Source organism: Cannabis sativa, chromosome 4 (genome assembly GCF_029168945.1).
Source record: "Cannabis sativa cultivar Pink pepper isolate KNU-18-1 chromosome 4, ASM2916894v1, whole genome shotgun sequence".
Classification (NCBI taxonomy): Eukaryota; Viridiplantae; Streptophyta; class Magnoliopsida; order Rosales; family Cannabaceae; genus Cannabis; species Cannabis sativa.
This window is the reverse complement of record NC_083604.1, coordinates 77,677,474-77,701,992: the sequence shown is the minus strand read 5'-3', so window position 1 is coordinate 77,701,992 and position 24,519 is coordinate 77,677,474. Positions and strand designations below refer to the sequence as shown.

The 24,519-nt window shown below is 36.1% G+C and overlaps 2 protein-coding genes across 3 annotated transcripts; one reads left to right on the top strand and one right to left on the bottom strand.

The window, feature by feature from the left end:
• The first annotated feature begins 8,643 nt into the window (after positions 1 to 8,643).
• LOC115712366 (phosphatidylinositol/phosphatidylcholine transfer protein SFH12) lies at positions 8,644 to 13,498 on the top strand. Of its 2 annotated transcripts, none has more exons than XM_030640634.2 (15): positions 8,644 to 9,049; positions 9,237 to 9,387; positions 9,754 to 10,006; positions 10,092 to 10,191; positions 10,285 to 10,551; positions 10,704 to 10,781; positions 10,894 to 10,995; positions 11,090 to 11,139; positions 11,219 to 11,318; positions 11,409 to 11,504; positions 11,631 to 11,705; positions 12,129 to 12,258; positions 12,352 to 12,737; positions 13,102 to 13,176; positions 13,289 to 13,498. In XM_030640634.2, exons 2-15 carry the CDS (start codon positions 9,360 to 9,362, stop codon positions 13,310 to 13,312), a joined length of 1,764 nt encoding a protein of 587 aa, XP_030496494.2. In that variant the 5' UTR covers positions 8,644 to 9,049; positions 9,237 to 9,359; the 3' UTR covers positions 13,313 to 13,498. The 2 variants fall into 2 exon arrangements, with proteins under 2 accessions (XP_030496494.2, XP_060970569.1); XM_061114586.1 differs by lacking the exon at positions 8,644 to 9,049 and adding an exon at positions 9,081 to 9,127.
• Positions 13,499 to 13,829: 331 nt separating this feature from the next.
• Positions 13,830 to 18,269, bottom strand: LOC115714619 (transcription factor bHLH110). Its single transcript, XM_030643364.2, has 7 exons — positions 17,833 to 18,269; positions 16,453 to 17,260; positions 15,454 to 15,606; positions 15,234 to 15,299; positions 14,981 to 15,046; positions 14,782 to 14,844; positions 13,830 to 14,256 (listed from the first exon to the last, which is right to left on the bottom strand). Exons 1-7 carry the CDS (start codon positions 17,976 to 17,978, stop codon positions 14,140 to 14,142), a joined length of 1,419 nt encoding a protein of 472 aa, XP_030499224.2. The 5' UTR covers positions 17,979 to 18,269; the 3' UTR covers positions 13,830 to 14,139.
• Between the last annotated feature and the right edge of the window lie 6,250 nt (positions 18,270 to 24,519).

Below are 24,519 nucleotides of genomic sequence, written 5' to 3'. Positions count from 1 at the left end.
CTTTGGGTCAGGATATTTTACTTAGCTTGACCTGCCCTTTGGGTCAGGATATTTTACTTAGCTTGACCTGCCCTTTGGGTCAGGATATTTTACTTAGCTTGACCTGCCCTTTGGGTCAGGATATTTTACTTAGCTTGACCTGCCCTTTGGGTCAGGATATTTTACTTAGCTTGTTTTTGTTTGTCCGTGCGGTATACCCTAGTACCCCCCTGAGTGGCATAGAAACTTTGTTTTTAAGGCACTCAGTTTTTATTTAATATAGAGGAGGCATACATTTGGACGGTACAAACCCTTTGAACAAAATCTAAGTTTAATTCGCTACTGGTAATATTTTCTGAGGTGATCGGCATTCCAGGCTCTTGGGACAGTAGTTCCGTCCATTCTTTTCAGTTTGTAAGTGCCAGAACCGATTTCGTCCTCGATTTCATATGGTCCTTCCCAATTCGGTCCAAGTACCCCCACTCCGGGTTCTTGGGTGGCTGGGAAGACCCTTCTTAGGACCATATCCCCAATAGCGAATTTTCTGTTTTTAACCTTGGAGTTAAAATACTTGGTCACCTTCTTTTGATAAGCGGCCATACGTATTTGGGACTCATCCCGGAGTTCTTCGACTTGATCCAGAGCTTCTTGGAGCAGGGCCTGATTGGTGGCCGGATCGTAAGTCGTCCTCCTGTGGGATGGGAATAATGTTTCCACCGGGACCATTGCTTCACAACCGTACGCCATTGAGAATGGCGAGTGACCGGTTGTGGTTCTGGGGGTCGTCCGTAGGCCCACAATACCCTTGTCAATTCTTCGGGCCGAGTTATTTTTACGGACGGCCTTCTTTTCAAGGTGACCTTTAGGATTTTATTGGATCGCTTCCGCCCGGCCGTTTGTTCCGAGGCCTCCGGCTACTGCGAGAAGCTTTTCACTACTCCGTGTTGGTTGCAGAAGTCAGTAAATTCCTCGCAATCAAATTGCTTTCCATTGTCTGAGACTATCTTGTGAGGCAAGCCGTATCGACACACTATGTTTTTGATAACAAAGTCCAACGCCTTCTTAGCGGTTATTGTCTTCATAGGCTCAGCCTCTGTCCACTTGGTGAAGTAGTCCACTGCTACTATTGCATACTTTACTCCTCCTTTTCCCGTAGGTAGAGACCCGATGAGATCTATGCCCCAGACCGCGAAGGGCCAGGGGCTGGTCATCAGAGTGATCTCATTTGGAGGAGCTCTCGGTATGTTCGCGTACCTTTGGCACGAGTCACACTTTTGGACATAGTCTATACAATCTTTTTTCATTGTTGGCCAGAAGTATCCCTGCCTCAATATTTTCTTTGAGAGGCTGGGTCCTCCCGTATGATCTCCACAGAACCCTTCATGGACCTCCAGCATGATTTGTCTAGCTTCAGGGTCCGATACACACCTTAAATAAGGCATGCTGAGTCCTCTTCGGTAGAGAATTTGATCCATCATTACATAACGATGAGCCTGATACTGAATCTTTCGAGACAGTGCCCTCTCTTGGGGCAACTCGCCTGTAGTTATGTATTTTATGATGGGGACCATCCAGCTGGGTTCTTGCCCAACCGTTTGTGTGGTCTCTTTTATTTGGATGCTTGGCTCTGCCAAACGTTCCACCGGTACTACCCCCAGCTCTTCGATTTCGCTGTCCGAGGCTAACTTAGCCAGACAGTCCGCGTGAGCGTTCTTTTCTCGGGGGATCCTTTCTATTTTATAGTCCGTGAACTCGTGGAGCAGTTCTCGAACTATTGTTACGTACGCGGCCATCCTCTCGCCGCGAGTTTGGTATTCTCCGAAAACTTGGTTTACGACCAGCTGAGAATCGCTGTAGACTTCCACCCTCTTGGCTCCTACAGCTTTAGCCAATTTTAGCCCTGCTATCAGGGCCTCATATTCGGCTTCATTATTCGAAGCTGTGAAGTTGAATCGGAGTGCTGCCTGGAGCCGCAACCCAGTAGGTGATATCATAGCCACTCCGGCTCCTGAACCGTTTTCATTAGAAGCTCCATCCACAAATACTCTCCAAGTGGGGATGGGTGGCTCCGGTGTATTGGCTGTTGCCTCGGCTTCATTACATTCGGTGATGAAGTCCGCCAAGGCTTGGCCTTTTATGGAAATCCGGGGCACGTAATGTAAGTCGAACTGACTCAGCTCCATTGCCCACTTGAGGAGTCTTCCGGATGCTTCGGGTTTTTGGAGAACTTGCCGGAGTGGATGATTGGTCAAAATTCTGATCGGATGGGCTTGGAAGTATGGTCTCAACTTCCGCGATGCCATCAGGAGGCAGAATACTAACTTTTCAATAACCGGATACCTTGTCTCGGCCCCTACCATGCGTTTGCTAACATAGTACACGGGGTGCTGAATTTTTTCTTCCTCCCGGACCAATGCGGCACTGACCGCATGCTCGGAGACGGCCAGGTAGAGGAACAAGTCTTCTCCAAGGACGGGTTTTGACAGGATAGGAGGCTTAGCCATATGGTCTTTTAACCTTTTGAATGCCTCCTCGCATTCATCTGTCCATTCGAACTTTTGGCATTTCTTCAGTATGTTGAAGAAGGGTATGCACTTGTCCGTGGACCGTGAGATAAAGCGGCTCAGTGCGGCTACCTTTCCGGTCAAACTTTGCACGTCCTTATGTTTCTTGGGGGATGGCATGTCCAGGAGAGCTTGGATTTTCTCCGGGTTTGCCTCGATCCCCCTTTGGCTGACTATGAAGCCCAGGAATTTTCCCGATTTGACCCCGAAGGTGCATTTTTTCGGGTTGAGTTTCATGCCGTATCTCCGAACGACATCGAAACATTCCTCTAAGTCGCTTGCACGGCTGTTGCATGCTTTGGATTTGACGAGCATGTCGTCTACATATACTTCCATGTTTCGTCCCAGGAGGCTTTTAAACATCCGGTTAACCATTCTTTGGTAGGTTGCTCCGGCGTTTTTCAGTCCGAAAGGCATGACTAGGTAACAGTATACCCCCTTATCGGTCCTGAAGCTAGTGCACTCCTGGTCTGCCGTATGCATTTTTATTTGGTTGTACCCAGCATAGGCATCCATGAAAGATAGCAGCTTAAACCCGGACGTGGCGTCCACCATCTGGTCGATCCTGGGCAGCGGAAAGCAGTCCTTTGGGCAGGCTTTGTTTAGATCTGTGAAATCTATACAAACCCGCCAAGTCCCGTTTGGCTTAGGCACCAGGACCGGATTGGCTAGCCATTCCGGATAGTATACGTCGCGGATCATGCTGTTGGACAAAAGTTTATCCACCTCTTTCTCTAAGGCCTCGGCTTTCACCGAGTCGAGCGGGCGTCTCTTTTGCTGTACAGGGGGCATGTCCGGGTTGACATTGAGTACATGGGTGATGACATGAGGGCTGATGCCGGTCATGTCTTCTTGGCGCCATGCGAAAATGTCGATGGCGCCCTTCAGTGTTTTTATTATTTTATCTTTTTCCTCCGGATCTAGGCTTCTCCCTATCCGGAGTACTTTGGTGGAGTCGTCGTCGCACACTGGTATCTCTTCGACGTCCTCCATTGGTTCTACGACCCTTTCGGATCCTATGCGAGGATCCAGCTCGTCTTCTTCAGCCTTCTCTATTTCAGGGGGCCCCCGGACCATGAGTACTGGCAAGTGGGTGGCAACATTGTAACATTGCCTGGCCTCTCCTTGATTTCCCCTCACCGTTCCGACTCCGGCTTCCCGAGTAGGGAATTTTAGGCATAGGTGTCGGATTGAAGTTATTGCACCAAAGTCGACGAGGGCCGGTCGGCCCAAGATTGCGTTGTAGGCTGTTGGACAGTCTACCACCACGAAGGTGCAATACTTGAACGTGCTTTGGGGGGTATCCGGGCACAGGTAGCGGGAGCCTGACTTTTCCCATCGGGATTAGCGTTGTCCCGTTAAACCCTGTGAGCTGCGATCCGCTAGGAGAGAGGTCCCGGTTGGTCAACCCTATCGCAGAGAAGGCTTCTTTGAAGAGCAAGTTCACGGAACTTCCATTGTCAATCAGGACCCTAGCCACCACTTTATTTGCGATGGGGGTCTCTATGACCAGCGGGTCGTGATGAGGAAAGCGCACCGTCTTGGCGTCTTCTTCCGTGAACGTTATGGGTTGGTCCATTAGCCGAGGCCTTTGAGCCGGGAGTTGAGTGACCTCCCACACCTCACTGTGTCTTGCGGCCTCGGCATATCTCTTTCGCTCCTTTCGAGTGTTTCCTCCGATATGGGGACCTCCGGAGATCATGGCTACCCGTCCATTAGGCCGGGGCGGTAGTCCGGGTATATGCTGGGTGTCACCTCGCGGAGCAGCTGGAGGCAATACTCCTGCTGTACCCCCTGGTGTTCCCGAAGGCATACCCCCTGCCACCTGCCCCGGGTTAAGGTGGGGCAACCTATTTTTGATCCACTCATAGAGGTGGCCCAAACGGATCAGATTCTCAATCTCATCTTTGAGATTTTTACACTCGTTGGTGCTGTGGCCAATGTCGTTGTGGTACTCGCACCTTTTACTCGGATCTCTCCGGGAGCTGTCTCTGTACAATGGCTGGGGTCTCCGGTAGTGCGTATTCTGCCTTGTGGCAAAATATACACGTTCCTGAGAGTCCGTGAGCTCTGTGTATTGGGTGTATTGGGGTGTGTACCCCTTCTTTTGGCGCTTCTCTCCCGTTCGGGTGCTGCCCTTGGAAGACCTTTTGCTTCTCGACCCTTGGGTAGGGCCTGTTAAGCTGGCGGTTGGGGCAGCCTGTGAAGGAGTCCGTCCATTCACCCCGGACGGGTTGCCGTAATGGGAAGATGCCGGGGGCAAAGCTTGGCCCTGGCTGTATCCGGGAGTAGCAGAAAACTGTATGCCACTTATCGGAGGGGTCGCGGTCGGGACAGTACCCGAGGGCGAAACTCCTGGCATGTATCCCCGCTATTCCGTGGGATAATAGCCTCCGTAAGCCACGATCTGGGCTTCTTCGAGGTTAATATATTTTTGGACTCGCTTCTGGAAGTCCTGAAGGCTAGCAGCGCCTTCTTGCTGTAATTCGTTCCAGAAGGGAGTCCCGGTGCGGATTCCAGCTTGGAGAAGCGCAAGCTGTTGTCCGTCGTCGACCTTCTTGGTCTTCGAGGCTTCCTCTCGGAACCTCTTGATGTAATTCTTCAAGGTTTCGGTGGGTAGTTGCTTGATGTTGGTCAAGGCACTAACCTCCAAGTTGACCTTCCTGGCGGCGACAAATTGTCTCCGGAAGTTGGTTTGGAGTTTGTTCCAACATCCCACCGATCCTGGTTCCAATTTCTTGAACCATTCCTCGCCGATCCGCTCGAGTGAGGGGGAAGCATAGGCATTTGGCGTCATTGCTGACCCGCATGACTCGTCATGACTCGGTTGAATCGTGACAAGTGATCACTGGGGTCGGAGTTCCCAGTATATGCCGCCATCTCGGGCATCTTGAAATTTTTAGGGAGCTCCGCCTCCAGGATATGCTTGGCACAAGGCTCCCGGTCCTCACTGTCCGAGTCGGAGTCATCTCCCTTCTGCCTCCGGGAGACTCGGGCAATATCTTTTCGAAGGATGGCAAGCTCTGCCATAATCCCTTCGTTTACAAAGCATTCCGAGGAGACTTCGGGTCTGTATCTTTTTTGATCAAGGTGATCCCGGAGGTCACCTTGATTCCCATTGATTTGATTTCTCAGATCAATGGGTGGACATCTCTGTCCTCCTCTTCCTCTACCCCCTGGTTCCTGGTGCACGGAAACGCTTTTCCGGTCCCCTCGATCCTGAGGGCCAAGACTCCCTCTTTGGGGCTTGCCCCTCTGCGGACCTTTCCCTTTAGGGAAATCTGAGCGGACCTTACGCGGATCCTGCGCCTTTTTCTTTCGACCAGGGGCAGAAGTAGGGTTTTTTGTTTGGTTTTCCTCAGCAGGGTGCCTTATAGGGCTAGGTTCCCTAGGCCTTTGCTGCTGGGAATTAGGCGAAGACGTCGCTGGCTCCCCGTCGAGTCCAGCGGCCATCGCCTTGGGATGCACGTGAATACCAGCTGCCTCCATGGCTTTCTGCATGGCTAGCATCGCCTCATGCATCTTTTGATTTTGCACTTTCTGAGCTTCGATCTCAGCTTCGTGATCGATAGCTTTTTGTCTGAGGAGCACCAGCTCTTGGTAGCTCCCATCATCGTAAGCGTACTCGTCGAGGTGTTCCTCGTGGTTTTCATCTGGAACTTCTTCCTCGGACTCCTCTGCTGCCCTTGAGGCTACATCTTCCTCATTGGGGTCTTGAGCGTCTTCTAGAGGGCGAGGATGACGTGTAGCTCTTGTCTCCACCATTATCGTGAAGTTAAATGCTTGTTGCGAAGCAGCTTTCCTCAGCTCTCAATGAAAGCACCAAAATGTTGACCGAGATTTTCGGCAACTATTAAAATATATTTTAATAATAAGCTGTAAGAAAGCGAGATGAAGACTTTTTACGTGGTTGGGGCGTTAATGAGCCTTAGTCCACGAGCCACTGCTATTAATGGATGTATTTAATACAAATTTTACACTTGAGAGAATGTTTTTTCCTTAAACACAGAGAGTGTTCTTGGTGAGTTTTTCTCTTCTTGCTCTTTTGCAACCAAGATTCTCCCACCTCATTAAATGAGCTTTGAGGGGGTATTTATAGTGTTTTGGTGGGGTAATCCCTAGAATTGTTCTTACACATGTATCTGTAAGTATCCATAAAGTTGGGCATTTCCGATGAATATACCATGGGTGATGCATGGTCAAATCCCTAGGTGCTGTAGGGCTTTCATGGAGAATGTCCTTTTTGTCTTATGATTGACGTGACTCTTCGCAGAGTAGCCGTCGCTAGACTTAAATGATCATTACTGTAGCGGCTCAAGCTTTGGGGGGTTGTGCCGTCAGACTTTATTGCGTGTTACAGTCCCAACACGCTTCCTCCCATGCAGCATTAAATGCGACTTGATTTCTCGGGAGAGACCTGACACATCCCGGAGAGCCTTCACGCTATACTAGCTTCCGGGAGTAGCTTATACTCCGGGTGTCTCCTCCGGGACCCATGTTAATAGCGCTTCCTGGTGGCATAAAAAGACTTAGCAAATCTTTCCAAGTTATCTGATCCACGTGTTCCCTCTTGACTGGTCCACGTATATTGGGCGAATTTAGGAGCAACAGTAATCTATATTTTTTTTATTATTATTTTTTGTATATATGTTTTGGTGTATGGTATATGTATTTTTTGTTATACGGTATATAATTTTTTTTTTAAATAATATTTAAGTTTTATAATCTATTGTACTTTTGTTGACATGATATATAATTTTATTAGCATCCTATATATTTTTATTTTTATTTGTTGTTATTATTATATATATTTTTATTGTAAGGTATATATTTTATGTTATATGGTATATAAGTTTTATTGTATAGTATATCATTTTATTTTAAATAATGCATGTTTAGTTTTTATTTTGGTATACATAAAGGTGATATATAATTTTTTTTTTTAATATGATATATATAATTTTTTTTAATAATATTATATTATTTTGTTTTATTTTTTTATTGTAGGTATATACGTTTTATTGTATGGTATATGATTTTTGTTGTCTATAATATATTATTTATATTTAATATGATATTTAGTTTCTATTTTATTGTATATAAATTTTTTGGTATGTATTCATATTTTAATGGTAATATATATAATTTTGTTAGCATGATATACATTTTTTGAGTATTAATTTAGTATTGTTATAATTTCTTTGTGGTATATAATTTTATTACTACGGTATATTAATTTTCTGTACTACGATATATCTAATACTGCTGTATATATTTAACTGATCTAATATATTTATTTATTTTTGTTACAATATAATAATATGCCATACTAAAAAAATTATGTAACTTAATTTTGTTATTATATATATATTTTAAAAAATATGTGATAAATCTATTTTTATAATTTTTATTAGCTAATTTATTAGATTTGGTCATTTTCTTAATCTTTTTAAAAAGTGGACATTACTAACTTATTTACCAAATTTAAAGCCATTTTACATCTTTACCCTATTTTCATTCCTATAAGATACTCACACCACACAACACACCAAAAATAAGATCTAGCCAACTATTTACAAATTTTACTAATGGTAATTAAATTAAAATAGGTAAAATTTCTCTTAAAAAAAAATAGGTAAAATTTCTCTTCAAATAAGAGGTTCTAAATTGGAATGTCGCCTATAACAATATATTATATATATTATACATGTATAGAATAACTATTCAGTATTTCATCCATATATAAAATAAAAGAGTTACTCGTATAACAAAACAATATGTTTGAATCTTATTTTCAACGTGTTAAATTTCTTCAAAAATTTCAAAATTTTACAAGATATTTTAAATAATTACAACATACACAACTATAAAAAATTAGATTAATTTTTTTTTTCAAATACTAAAATAGATATGGGTATGTTGGCGCATCCCTTTTAAAAGAGTGCAATACTTTTCTAGATACATAACCAAATAAATGTGCATCTATCCACACATTTCTTTTTTTTTTTTTTTTGAAAGAATCTATCCACACATTTCAAGGGCATCTATTCAAAAATTTTCCTATATATATAAAAAAAATTGGGATATAATTTTGTAAAATATAAAAATAGAAAACGCTCCTACGTAAGTGCTCCCTCCCAAAAAAGCTTTCCTACATTTATAAAGACAAAAAGACAAAAGGAAGAGAAGTTTTGGCGCGAAAGAAATTAACTGACAAAAGTGTTTATAACGATTCCAGCGGAGTGGCCTTTCAATTCTTTAGAATGATTACAGTTACAGAAATTAACGAACTTCAAAAATGGGGATATGCCTTGTCAAAAAAAAAAAAAAAATGGGGATATGCCTAACTTGTCAACCCCCAAAAATAGTCTTCTTCTTCTCCTCCTCATCATCAATCATTACTGTCTCTCCGCCATTTTCTAACCTCCATCAATACAATAATAACCCACTTTCTTACATTACTTCTTCTCTCTTTCCCCAAACTCCTCCCATTTCATACACACTAGGTAGATTTTCAAAACCTTCTTTTTCTTCTTCTATCTTTTGGGTTTTTCTAATTATCATTGCCCATTTTCCCATTTTCTGTAATCTTCAACTATCTCTTCATACATTTGGCTCTTCTTATTGCCAATTGATATTTGTGAATGTGTAGTGTTTGATTAAATGTCATTGTGTTTATAATGTTATGTGCAGGCAAATTTTTAAGGGCGTTCGTTTCTGGCGCTTGTGATATGAGTGTTTGATACTTCTGGCCCTGGTTGGCTCACTCTTTTAAACCTATAACGAAACAATTCTCAGAGAGTAAAAGAAAAAACCATGTCTGGGCCTTTGTCTCCAAAAACAGGTTTTTATCTCAAAACTCTGTACTTTGTGTTAGTGAAATTTGATATGTAAGACAATCTCCAACGGTTGCATCATTTTGGTGTACATTTTTTTTTTTACCAATTTGGTGCAAAATCTATTAATTTTGATGAAACAATTCCAATGATTCAGCACAAAATAAAAATATTTTGGTTGAAAAATCTCACACTTTGTATCATTTACATTAATAACCAATAATAACTAATTTATGATATAATCATGCATATTGTCAGGTTGTTATCTCAAAACTCTGTAATTTGTGTTAGTGAAAGTTGAATTTTAAGATTAGTAAGGGTGACAATGATATGGTTTAGGTTAAGATCTCTGATATTGTGTTTTAATTTGACAGTTCCTGATTTTGAGAACTTTGAGGATGAGAGGAAGACTAGAATTGGGTCTTTGAAACAAAAAGCTATTAATGCCTCAAGCAAGTTCAGGAATTCCTTGACTAGAAAGGGCCGAAGAAGTAGCAAAGTCATGTCTGTTGAAATAGAAGATGAGCATGATGCAGGCGAGGTACAAGCTGTTGATGCCTTCCGTCAAGCACTTATCTTGGAGGAGCTATTGCCTGCTAAGCATGATGATTACCATACTTTGCTTAGGTTGAATTTCATTTCAGTTTGATCACTATCACTTTTGTAGTTTTGAAAATGGATTTACATTTTAGCTTACTCTCTCAATCTGCAGATTCTTGAAAGCCAGGAAATTTGAGGTTGAGAAAGCAAAGCAAATGTGGTCTGACATGCTTCAGTGGAGAAAGGATTTTGGTGCTGACACTGTTATGGAGGTATTGCTATATGATTGTATATCTTATGATGTATACTGTTCAATATAGCATTGGCTTTTGAAAATTTACCTCTCTATTTGTTCTTTGCACAAGGACTTTGACTTCAAGGAACTCAGTGAGGTCTTGGAATACTATCCCCAAGGATATCATGGAGTTGATAAGGATGGAAGGCCTGTGTACATTGAGAGACTGGGAAAAGTAGATGCTACCAAGTTGATGCAAGTAACTACAATGGACCGCTATGTGAAGTACCATGTTCGAGAGTTTGAGAGGGCATTTGGTGTTAAGTTCCCAGCTTGTTCAATTGCAGCAAAGAAGCACATTGATCAAAGCACAACCATATTGGATGTGCAAGGCGTGGTATGTGAGAATGTTAAATTAAGATATTGATTCGATCATATGGTTATAATTTTAGAATGTATAAATGAATGGCATTGTTAAAAAGCCTTTGTTTCAGCTCTTGTTTTTCACTTCTCATAATAGAAATATGAACCATTGAGTTAATGACACAGGGACTTAAAAGTTTTACCAAATCTGCCAGGGATCTGATCACTCAACTTCAAAAGATTGATGGTGACAATTATCCTGAGGTACGTACCATCAACTTTATAAGTAAAATTTACAATATAACTAACATCTTTCTAGCATTTAATGATTGTGATCATAAATTGATGATAGACTTAATGTTTGTGTTGATTTCAGACCTTGAATCGCATGTTTATCATTAATGCTGGTTCCGGGTTTAGGATGTTGTGGAACACTGTGAAGTCCTTCCTTGATCCAAAGACCGCTGCAAAGATCCATGTGAGGATTATATATTATATGTAGTTTTTATTGTTGAAAATTTGAGCTCTGATCAAAATCTTATCTTTTATCCATGAAATGTGTCACCCACCAGGTTCTTGGAAATAAATACCAGAGCAAGTTGCTGGAAATAATTGATGCCAAGTAGGTGTTTGAAAATTGATTTGTAACTTTTTGTTATCGTCATTTCCATTGTACTGATTTACTGTTTTATTTGCACCAGCGAGTTGCCAGATTTTCTCGGTGGTACTTGTACTTGTGCCGAACATGGAGGATGTATGCGTTCCGACAAGGGTCCCTGGAAGGACGCAGAAATATTGAAGGTACCATGTTTAATTGGAATCAGTGTTTTGGTTGGCATCTTAAGTTTACGTTGAACTTTAATTCATGTTTGTTCATAAATGAACTTACAGATGGTTCAAAATGGTGATCACAAATGTAAAAGTAAATCCGAGAGCACAGTTACTGAGGAGAAGACAGTAATTGAGGAGGAGATAGTGCACCCCAAGGTACATTTTTGGAGGCTCCATACCATTTTAATCAATATCTATTATTGAATGAATTGATTTCATATTCTCTTCTTGCTGCCACTTGGTATTGATGAGTTATCTGTTAACTTAATGTTCTTAAACCAGGGATGTGATTCTCACCATATGGAGACTACTTTAGAAGTAGCTGACATAGCACACCTCGCTCCAATTCTTGAGAAAGTAAGTAAATAGCCGTCGAGTTTCTTAATTGTAATCGCAATAATTAAACAGAATAGAAGAATTATAATAAGAGCATTGCTATTAAGTACCAGTAACGATATGAAACTTTGGGTTTCAGCATTTCTCTTATATTAACTCTTTAGTAGCACCTGAAATATGTATGAAGTAGCAATATAGAGTTCATTTAAGTGGGTTGCATTAACAGTACTCATATCCCACGTTGGTTTGTGACAAGGTAAGTATTTGATCTGCAATATGTAACTTGTCACTGTTATTAGTAGGCCTCCTATGCTTATTTCAATAGATATGGTTGTCATTCATATGCTTATTTGAGAACCAAATCTCATACTCTTTCTCTCCCTTCCTTTTTTTCTTCAATAAAATATCTCTAACTTTCTTTTTCCTTTATTGTGCTCTGAAAAGATAAACTCTCAGATTCATGTTCTGAGAAAATCCCAAAAATTTCGCAAGTACGATGACTTTGCTCCAATGGTTGACAAAACTGTTGATGCAACATGGCAAACCGTGGTGGATAATAATAATTTTTCCCAAGGTAAGTTTCATTTTCTCATTGTTCTTCAAACATAGTATTTCTACATTATCATATGATCAACCTAACAAACATGAATGAGAATTTTGTCAACAGAAAATTGCATTACCAGGCAAGGCAGTAGCAGAACATCAGAAGGGCTTAGCTCCCATATTTTAACAGGTGTTATGACCGTTGTCATGGGAATCGTCACCATGGTTCGTCTCACAAAAAACATGCCCAAGAAGCTCACAGACTCAACCTTCTACTCTAGCCCCACTTACTGTGATGATGATAGCCAAATAGTTTCACACCAGTTGCAGGGCAACCCCATGTCCAATGCAGACTGTATGTCTGTGTTGAAACGAATGGCAGAGTTGGAAGAGAGAGCCGGTGTTTTGAGCATGAAACCGGTTACCATGCCACCAGAGAAGGAAGCCATGCTGAACACTGCTTTAAGCAGGGTTGATGCTTTAGAGCAAGAGCTTATGGCAACTAAGAAGGTATGAAAATTGTTATTCTTTCATTGATATTTCTTAACACAATACTGAGGCTATGTTTGAAAGTTGGATTTAGGTAGGAAAAGAAAAAGTTTAAGGAAAAACAAGTGTGAAAAATGACAAAAAAAGAAAAGAAAATCAATTTTTTATGTTTGATATGAAATTTTTTGCTGATTAACTTGCTTTTTTTCACACAAGTTTTTCCATATCAAATATGAGAAATTGATTTGTTTTCTTATTTTCCACAGTTTTTTCTTTCCTACAGCTCCCTTACCTTTTTTTTCCCATTAAAATTCAACTTCCAAACATAACTTAAGAAAAATGGAAACCCAATTGTTGATCTTTATTTTGCTTTTTTTTGGTTTAGGCTTTAGAGGAATCACTTGCCAGACAGGAGGAGGTCTTTGCTTATCTTGAAAAGAAGAAGAAAAAGAAGAAATTGGTATATTTATATGTCACCAACAATAACCATGAAATTTCTCTATTAAATTTTATAATAATTACCATTAAAAATGCATTATTATTAAATCGAGACTCTTATGTTGTTAATGCAGATGATGATGCCATTCGGCTGGTAGATTATTAATCAATATTATTGGGAAGATGCCAAAGACCCTTATAATTTTATCTCCAAGCAAAGTTACCTTTATTATTATTTTTTTTTTCTTTCTATTTATGTTGTTTATTATTCCTTAATTATTAAGGCTTGTATGAATCACAAATTTTGGTCAAGTATATATCAAAAGTATCCATTTCTTCCCAAATATATATATTTAATAAATAAAAATGGCCATCTTATATGGATTTTTTAATTTGCTTAGATTTCCTCAAACTTATATATATTGATTTCTTATTATGTATTCATTAGATTAGAAAACATAACAAATGCCAGAAAATAATTGGGGTTTAATAGATTTATTGCAAAGTTGATTACTCATCTTTGATAGGTACATATATAAATTAGTCTTTCACAAATTTTAAAAATTAACTAAAAATCTCAATGAAAACTAGCTAGTAACAAACCATTAATTTATTACCAAAATTAAATTTATGTGTATATACAAAAAATTCACTGAAAAACAAGCAACCACAATCTATCAAACAAAAGAAATTAAATCTTGATTTTGGTTTGTCAAAAGTACAATATTACTGATCAGTAACCTAGAACAGAAAAGAAAAAAGAAAATTATAACCAAAGTTGACTTTAAAGTTTGAAACCATATTATGCCTACTTCTTCTTTGTATAGTATTATATATTGACTGTCAATTGAGGTGAGTTTTTTTCATGACAAATCTCACCTCAATAGACAACCAGTGTGGATTTAAGGCAATATATATTGATCTCATAATTCATCTCTTTTTTATTAGTTTTTGTTTTTGTTGTTCTCTATATATAATATGGTTATTAATCAAAACCATTTAAATAAGAGGCACATGATAGAGGTACAAGACAAAGCCCTCTACTCCTAAGATCCACCTTCTTCATCAATTCTGTCTCTTCTTCATTACCCAAACCATGTACCTGTTTTAATAACAATTAACCAAATATATATTTATATCAATATATTAATTATGTTTGATAAAAATCGATAAATCAAATCACAAAAATAAAATTTGGAATGAAATAAAATTTAATATTTTTTTTCAGTCTTTAATTTCTGTCTTATTTTCAAATGAAATAATTACTTCACTGTTAAAATTACTAACCATAATTGATAATAAGAAAAGTATCTATACAGGGACAGAGACAGAAGCTTAAATCAAGAGGGCCTAAACATAAAAAAAAAAAAAAATGGGAGGCTAAACACATAATTTTTAGAAAAATAAAATTTTTAATATAACATTACTGTATAAATTTTTTGGCGGGGGCTAAGGAGTCTTACTAGCTCCGTCCGAGAGTTCATGTATATTATTTTTTTCAACATTAACAATATGAGATTAATATTATTACTTAAAAATTTAATCAAACAAAGAAATATAACAAAAATTTAATTCTTTTATGTTTCATTCCATTTCATTATTACAATAGTAAAATATTATTAATTACCTGTTGAATTTTCCTGGGAGGCTTGGTTTGTTGCACTGACTTCATATAAGGCATGCTTAGAGTCTGTAATTAATGTAATAAAATTACAAATTAATTATGTTGAACATTAGATTATTCAACAAGTTAATTATGTTATAAATATTCTATATCTAATGGAAGTCCACGTGGGCATGGATTTATATACACAAATATATCTGACCTGGACTTGGTCATGAAGGAATTGGATGTAGCCTATTGCTTCTGTTAGTACAGATGCAGTATCAGTCTGAAATTATAATTCCATATATATGAAAAAAAAAATTAATTAATTAAATATGGTTAAAACAAAATAATCAGAGAAGCATGGCCAAATAAATATATTAATATATATATATTATAGTAGTGCGTTCTGAAAATGAATAATAAACACATGTATGTATGTATGTATATATATATATATTAATTATAAATACCTTGCCAAAAGGTGCCACCAACCTGTGAAGAGCTGCAATTCTGTCTCCTAGTTTCTCTTTCCTAACCTAATAAAAATAACCATATTAATGGTACAAATGAATATTTATATATAAGCTTTATTTTGTTTTTGCTATGATGTCAGAATTATTAATTAATGTGTAAATCTTAGTTTTGTAAATTAATTAAGAAAGAAAACTAAGATATATAAAGCTTAAGTACCTTGAGTGGTGGGTTTGATGTGGTTCGTGAGATGGATGTTGACTTTGACTTCTTCGATTCTGCACGAGAATATTCCTTTGTCTCTGGAAAAGAGCTTGGTCTCTTACTTCTTATTGTTACTTCGTTTAACAAACTACTTGATGATCTAGTACTCTTTAATTATATATATATATAAACAGTAATAAATTAATTATGTATAAATTTTTGTTGTTATTACAAAGTACTTCAATATATATCATAACAACAAATTATGTAATACTATATGAATATATAATGGAATCGCACTATAAGAATACAGAAAATATAAATGTTATTATTAACTATTAATTAATATATAAACCAAACTAAATAATTCTTCGATCTTAATAAACCCTATGATCAATTGATAAAATAGAACATTTTGAAAAAGAGATCGATCATAATGCAACTATTGATCATAAGTTCATGATTTCACAAAAAAATTACACAAATGTATGTATATATATAAGCACTTGATTTTGAGAGGATCCTATATTACATACATACATGCATGTATATAAAAATTAGCCTAATGAATTTTAAGTACGTACCAGTGTATATTTTTGCTGTGTAGTGTGTGTTATTTATTTAATGTTTAAAATTAAAATTAATTGAGCATATACCATTTGTAATTAATAATGCAATGCTCTGCCTATATGTATATATATAATTAAGTATACGTAATATATATAATTCTTTTTTGATATCAAATCCAAATTTTTGTTTATAATAATATTGATAATTAATATTGGCCAGTCTTATTTTCAAATATTAATTAACTATGAAAATGTAATGAAATTAAGTTTATGCAGATATAAAGAATCAAATAGCTAATTAAATCCAACATTATATGAACACCACTATGTATACATACTTGATTAAGAAAATTAAGTAAATCAAAATCAAATTAAATAATATAATTAACAATATATATGTAATAATAATCATAATTAGAAATATAAGTATGTAATAATTATTTACCATGTTGGAGCTGTTTGATCTTGAATATTCTTGCATGTCATGATGATGATGATGACCATGGCATAAAGGAGTGGTAGAGTTGGTTTGGCTATAGAGACTAAGATTATTATTATTACTAGAATTATGTACTGATGAAGATGGACTACTACTACTACAACTCGTAGGAGAAATCAATAGATCTAAATTATTATTATTAGTAGTATTTCCTTGTAATAATAAGCTATTGAATCCCCCATTATTGTTATTGTTATGAGAAGAAGAAGAAGAATAATTATTATTATTATTATTATTATTCAACATCAACAATGAAGTACTATTAATTATATCACGATCATGATCATGATCAGTAAAAGTACTATTGTTGGTTTGAGATTGAATAAAGGAGTAGAAATCTTGATGAGAATGATGATGATGGTGGTGGTAATTATTGATTGGCTTATTGATATTATTGAACATGGTTGAGAAAAGGTAATTGGATTTTTCAATGTCTGAATAAGGAGAAGAAGTAGTACTAATATTATTGTTTATCTTCAATTTGGAGAAAGAATCTGTTGGCTCTTCTTTAACTAGAGTTGTTTCATGATCATCACCATCATGATCATGATCATTATTATTGGTCGATGATTGTTGTTGAAGATGATCAGAAGAAGTAGTAGTAGTACAAGTGTTGTTATAGCCAATCATCAAGTCTTGAGTTGTGATTAATGGTGATATTGATGATGATGATGTTGATGAGGGCCATAGCCTTGAATACCCAATTTCTCCATTTGGATACACAATACTACTATTATTGATTCCATTATTATTCCTAATAACATAATTAACCAAATTAACATTATAGTATAATAAGACTCATCAAGGGATAAATTAGCAAATTAATTAATCCTTACAATAAATAAATATAACAAATTAATTAATGGAATTGATAATTAAAGGTCGACTTTAATGTATTATAGAAGGAATTGATCATATATATATATATATAGGTCTTTAATGTATTAAAACCTATATATATATATATATATATATGATTTTTATGGTTTATTCAAATAAATTGATTAATAGAGATTTTTAGTAAGTGCCTAATTTATATATACTCTTCTAGCTAGATATATATAGATATCACTAGTACTCTCTTGCTATATACATAGCTATAGCTAAATATATATAAATAGCACTTAATTATAATTAGTGAATAACTAAGAAATAAAATCCATGATGAAACTTTGTATACTTCTTCAATTAATTAAGCTACTTAATTTACAAAAATTCCAAGTTAACTATATATGCAATTAATAAGCAGTACTTGAAATTAGACTGAGACACTATAAAGTATATATAATTATATAGATATAGATATAGATATATATGTAGACTTACAAAAAATTGATGCTTGGGTTCCAATTATTCCCAGTAGTAGTGTTGTTGATTCTGTCAGGATGATGATGAAGTATTGGAAAATTAGAAGACTGTTCTTGTACCTGTTGCTGATTCTGATGATGATGATGAAGATTTCTATACTCCATGATATATATATGACTTATATTATCCAATCAAGAACTCTTGATATATATATATATATATATCCTTGGTCTTATCTCTCTTCTAATTAGAAAACTCTCTCTACTTTGTAAAAGTAGTAGTGTTTCTTATAAGAGAAGAAGTAGTAGCTAGAGAGTATTGATATATAATAAGATTCTTCTGGAGAATATTATTAAACCTAGCTATATAGCTTTCTTAAGAAGAAGAAAAAAAAATATTTATATATATATGAAATGAAAGGTCCTAGATAATGCTCAATGGAGTTTTTCTCTTTGTTATATATTAATTAATTTCAGAGTCTGTGAACTAAAAGTATCCTTTGTAATATAAAAAGGATATTTATATAAGATGAAAGATGATTCTCTCTCTATATATATATACCTCTCATTTTCACCGCAACTTTATTAATTATATGGAAAAACAGTACTACTTTACTAGGGGTAATTAATTAATTATTATAATATATTAATCATTTTGTACTTAATTTGATTGCTTTTAATATAAATATATATATAATTATTAACAGCATTATTATTATTAAGAAATTATAAATTCAACCCTTGTTGAATGTTGATCTCACTTTTATGAAAGACCCACCGTTGAAAAAGAGTAGTATTCTGTGGTGAGTGTATAACTTTTTCATTTTAATGTTTTTTTGTGTGTATCAAGAAAAAAACTGACATAACCCCCCAATAATACTAATAGGGATAATAATAATCTCAGTAGTCAATCTGTCTATACCAAGATCCGCCAGCCACTCACATAGGGTCATTGGATCACATCCAATATTTTTAGGCCTATTCAGATCCGATCCAATCATATATTGGATGTTAGATTTTACCATCCGATCCGATCCAATCAATTTAAATCATCCAATCGATCCAACATCCATTGGATATTGGATTGGATCGGTTCTATCCATTGGATGTATTTCATATATATTTATTAGTTTAATTTGGGTTTATCCAATATATTAGACCTAATATTTTTTGGATCGGATCGGATCCATCCAATATTTTAGGTCCAGTATGCATTGGATTGGACTGGATCCATCCAATCCAAGAAAAAAAAAAGTAAAATTTTAATGTTAATTTTCATATATATACATATAGATTTGACGTATAACAATATAAAATTTAATTACTCATCCAAACTAAATGAAAATATAAATTAGTTCGATTGGATGTTGGATTGGATTTTTAGACACCTCATCCACCATCCGATCCAATCCAATTGGATATTTAAAAATAACATCCAATCCGATCCGATCACAATTGGATATCCAATGTTTGGCGGTCGGTTGTAATTTGATCGGTCGGTTCTTATTGGATTGGATCGATTTATGCACACCCCTACACTCACTATATACTCATTCATTCCCCTTGTATATCTCTCTTAATTTTCTTTTTAATTTCCCAATAATATTTAACAAACCCTAATTAATAACCATGCATGGTAATATATATCTATATAGTAATATTGTTTAAGTAATTAATTAATTGGAATATTAAGTGGAAGATATATGTATATATATATGATTGTCTGTAAATTTATTATAATTAATTGTTATATATATAAATATTTAGTTAGATTAAAGTGCTTGTAAATAATTACATAATAATATAGTTTTAGCTAATAACCATGGCTCTGTACGTAGCAGTATATATAGTACTCCCAATATATATATATATCGATTTTATTAACTATGACTTATTAAAAAAATTAAATAATTAATTGATTGGAGCAATTTTTTTTTTTTTTTTGAGGAAATTAATTAGAGCAAATTAAGAAGACAATTGCAGTCAAATCGTTAGGGCTCTCAGTCAAAGTTAGTACTGATCTAACGAAGAAAATTACTAACAGATTTTGGCTTATAATGAGAGAAAAACAAAACTCGCTAGATCGATGAGGATAACAATATTACAATATAACATATTTATATTCCAATTATTTCTCAATATATATATATATACTAGGTGAATGTACGTGCCGAGCCACGTATTGCTAGTTTTTTGTTTGAAAAAATTAAATATTTATATTTGAAATATTATTTAATAATGTATTAAAAATTATATTAATGTAATTATAAAATTCTAAATAAATTTATTATAAATAAGCATTTTTAATATATAAAGATATATACATCATGTATATAATATTAGATATATAATATAAGTAAAACAACAATAGTTATAATTGTCGGTCGATCGATCATATATCATATGTAAAACTGATGATCATGATCATTATTAAAGCTGCAGCTTTATGATCAGAACCGTTCATCACCTATCTTATATATATAAATATAAATATATATATGGGCTGACACACGCATGCATATATATATGCCCTAACCCCTTAACACGCATGCACCCACTTGCCCAACAACATCATCGTCAACCCTAAAATCCCTCAGCCACACCTACCTTAATTCCTCTACATGTTTTCCTTTTTTGGCTTAACAATTCCTCTACATGTTGGTATCTTGTTTTTCAAAAAAAAGAAAAAAACTTTACTATTGAAATTTAAAAATATATTTCCATTATTATTAATTTTTTTTGTTTTAAAAAAATTACAATGACAAACACATATAATACTTTTATTATTTTTTAAAAATAATAATAATTTATTTTTATTATTATATTATTACATTTATTATATTTATTGATCTATAACATTATTATTGTTTTTTAAGTGGAAGGATTAGGGTAAAAACAGTAGTGGCATTGATTAGTTGGAATCGGATGTGTGTCCACAAGGTTCATGAGGGACTTGAGTTTCAGAAGCTTCATGATTTTAATATTTCATTGTTTGGGAAATAGGACTGGCGTATTCGTTCTCGTCAAGATTTTTTAGTTAGTCGTGTGTTCAAAGCTTGTTATTATCCTCGTCAGTCTTACTTGGGAGAGGGGTTGTGAAGCAATTCGAGTTTTATATGGAGAAGTATCCATGAAGCTCAGTCTCTTATTCGGTCGTATGGTTGTTGGACCTGGAATGATTATAGATATCCTTAGGGACCCTTGGCTTCCAGATAAAGAGAACCATTTGTGGTTTTGGATCATCCTAATTTAACAAATCAAAAGGTCTCTAGTCTTATGAAGATTGGAGAGTTGTCTTGGGATGAAGAAGTTCTTAAAAATATTTTTGTAGAGAGGGACGTAAAGCTTATTTTGAGCATTCCTTTTTTCCCCTCAACGTCTGACGATATTCGACAGTAGAATGGTGAGAGTTTTGGTGTATATTCGGTATCAAGAGTGCGTATCGACTTCTTCAAGAGCTTAAAGGAGAGTTAATTAGAATTGTTAATACTCAGTCTTTTTGAAAGAGTTGTGGGATTTGAGAGTGCCTCCTAAAGTTAAGGATTTAGTTTGGAGGGATGCTTCCATTTGTCTTCCTACCTGTATCCAATTAGGCACGAAATATGTTCCTCTTCTCTCATTGTTGTGTCTAAGGTACTTGCGAGTTGGAGAGTCCATATCTCATTGTCATGTGGGATGTTTGTTTGCTTTTGATTGTTGGCGGATGGTAGGTATTTCAATGATAGATTGGTGACAACTCTTTTGGGAGATGGATTCATGATAGATTTCAGTGTCAGGATTCTGAGATGAAACATAGAGTAATTATGCTTTGCTGGGCATTGTGGTCTGTGCGCAATGACAATGAGTAGAATGTAAGAATAAGATTGTTAAAGAGGTAGTTTTGTTGGCTAAGGGATAATTTTGATTCCTCTTTATTTTCTTTACAAGACGACGAAGGGTGGGAGCACTGGAGTGCACTAGTTGGTTATGATACAATCAAAATCAATGTCAATGCATCTATCTTTAGCAATCAAAAGAAGTATGGGTATGGTTGAGTGGCGTGAAATTCTTCTGGTCAGATTATTATGGCTTGGACAGTAAGCCGAATGGGGGTCGTTGATCCTGTTCCTGCTAAAGCTATGATGGTTAAGGAGGTATTGAGTTGGTTGAAAGAAACACGATGGCATGATGAGGTGGTGGAGTCGGACAGTTTGGTCGCGATCCAAGCTATTCAAAGTTCGTTTAGATTTGACTCTTTGGGTTCTGCATTTTAGAGTGCAGATGGATTCTTTCTAGTTTGAACAATGTCTTTTTGATTTTTGTCAAGCGATCTGCTAATCGTGTTGCTCACCATATGACTAGAGTTTCTTGGTTAATTGCTAGTTGTACCTATTTAGATTGTACGATTCTGAGTAGTTTACGTGATGTTCTTTTGAATGATTTGAGTTAATAAAATTACATTTCTATTCAAAAAACTAAATTGTTATGCCCATATTTGAGCCATAAATATGGACAAGACACGTGGACATTATTCTCGAATATTAAAAGATATCATGATTAATTACAACGACTATCTTTTTCTCGAGAGAAGCAAACATAAAAAGATACCAACCTCGCGTTATGCTACAATATCACTAACACGTGACGACGAAAAAGTACACAGTATTGCGAGATAACAACTTTTTAGGGTCATCTCAGAGCTAACTGGGATCACTTGGAAGCGTACATGAACTGAAACAATGTCACTGAAAAGGTGTTAGGCTATTTTTAGCCTATGTTTTGGATCCAATTTATGTGCGTTTTTAGCTGTGTTGGGACGGAATTACGCTTGTTTTCTATGTTTTCAGGTTCTTTGGAATAAAAGAGGTCTCGGGTGCAGAAATTCGTTAAAAGACGTGCTGAGCCGAAGAAAACTCAATTTTTGAGCAATTGTGCATATCTGGCCGCGGCTAAACACAACTTGGCCGCGGCTAAATCTCGAGGTTTTACAAGGCTTCAGTCGCCGCGGCGATGAAGAGGCTCGCCGCGGCCAGTTAAGAGATACAGAGAGCACCCAATTTTGCAATATTCTCGCCGCGGCGAGAGGAAGCTTGGCCGCGGCGAGATCCCGTACGGACCAGGGGCATTTTCGTCCATCGAACCCTAAATTTCAATTATAAATAGAAAACTGCGATTGGAAGTCTGGGAGAGCGATTGGGAACCCTAAAACACAGCTGAGAGCGGCAGGAAGAGCATAGAGATTCGAGTGAAGATCCAGAATTCATCCTCAAACAGTTCTTTTCTTTATTCCTCTTTAATTTATTTATGTTGAATATTGCTATAGGAATGGTTATGGATTTATTTCTGAACTAAATTTCCCATTTAGGGAGGATGATGATTGTTGTTTAATGTTTTGCCTAGTTAATGTTTAATTACCATTCCTCAATTCTTGTGTGTGAAATTATCTTAGTTTGTTCTTAATTTCATGTTTAAGATTGATCACCTTGTGCATGCTCTATGATCTCAATTCAAAATCTGAAAAGTGAGAATTGAGAATGCTAAAATTAAGATAATCAATGTTCTATGTGAAACGAAAGTATTTGCATGACTTATGTGACGAGTAGATTATTACTTAATGCTGATTTCATGTTAGTTTAATTAAGGAATTAATTAGATAACATGTGATTTAGAATCTAGAAGATCTGAAAGGAGCTAGGTTATTTCATAATCTGTCATTCACTGCAAGAATAGGATAGTAATTAATCATTAACGATTTGGGTAAACAACAACAGGATTCTCCTCCCTATTGTCTCATCTTGCTCAACTTTAAATTGTGTTATTAAGTTTTCTGAATTTCTTTCATATTTTACTGTTTTTAAATCATAATTGCTTTCGATTTACCGAATAGAATCATAAGTATAATTTAGTGGTACTTAATCCAATTCCCTGCGGGATCGACCTCACCTGTGTGAGATTTTACTACTTGATTGCGTATACTTGCGTAGTGTTTAAAATTATAGCAACAAGTTTTTGGCGCCGTTGCCGGGGAATTGTTAAAGATTAATATTACATAAAATTATACTAACTTCTACTTTGGTATATTTTCTCTTGCTGATTTTTCTAACCTTTTTCTTGCAATATTTTCTTGATTTATTTCAGGAATCCTAAGTGCATGCGCCGTCAAGGACAAACAGTCATATTACCAGTTGATCCTGAAATTGAGAAAACTTGCAGGAGGAATCGAAAGAACAAGAGGCAAGAAAGAGTTTCAGCAACTGCTGAAACATCAGAGATCATGGCTGCGAATGTGAACAATAATGCTGGAAACAATGGGGGTAATAACGGTAATAATGGAGGTGCCGTGGAAGATCAAGCTAATGGCCGTAGCTTGAGAGATTACATTCTCCCTACTCTGACGGGAGTGCAGTCATGTATCAGGCCACCGGCAGTGGATGCAAACAATTTCGAGATTAAGCCTGCCATCCTTCAAATGGTGCAGTCTTCAGTTCAGTTTGGTGGTCTCCCTTCTGAAGATCCTAATTTGCATCTCTCTAACTTCATGGAACTTTGTGAAACTTTTAAAGTTAATGGAGTTAGCGATGATGCCATTCGACTGAGGTTGTTCCCATTCTCGCTCAGAGAACGAGCCAAGAGTTGGTTGAATTCTTTGCCACCTAATTCTATTGCTACATGGAATGATCTGGCAACAAAATTCTTGTCAAAGTTCTTTCCTCCAGCTAAGTCTGCA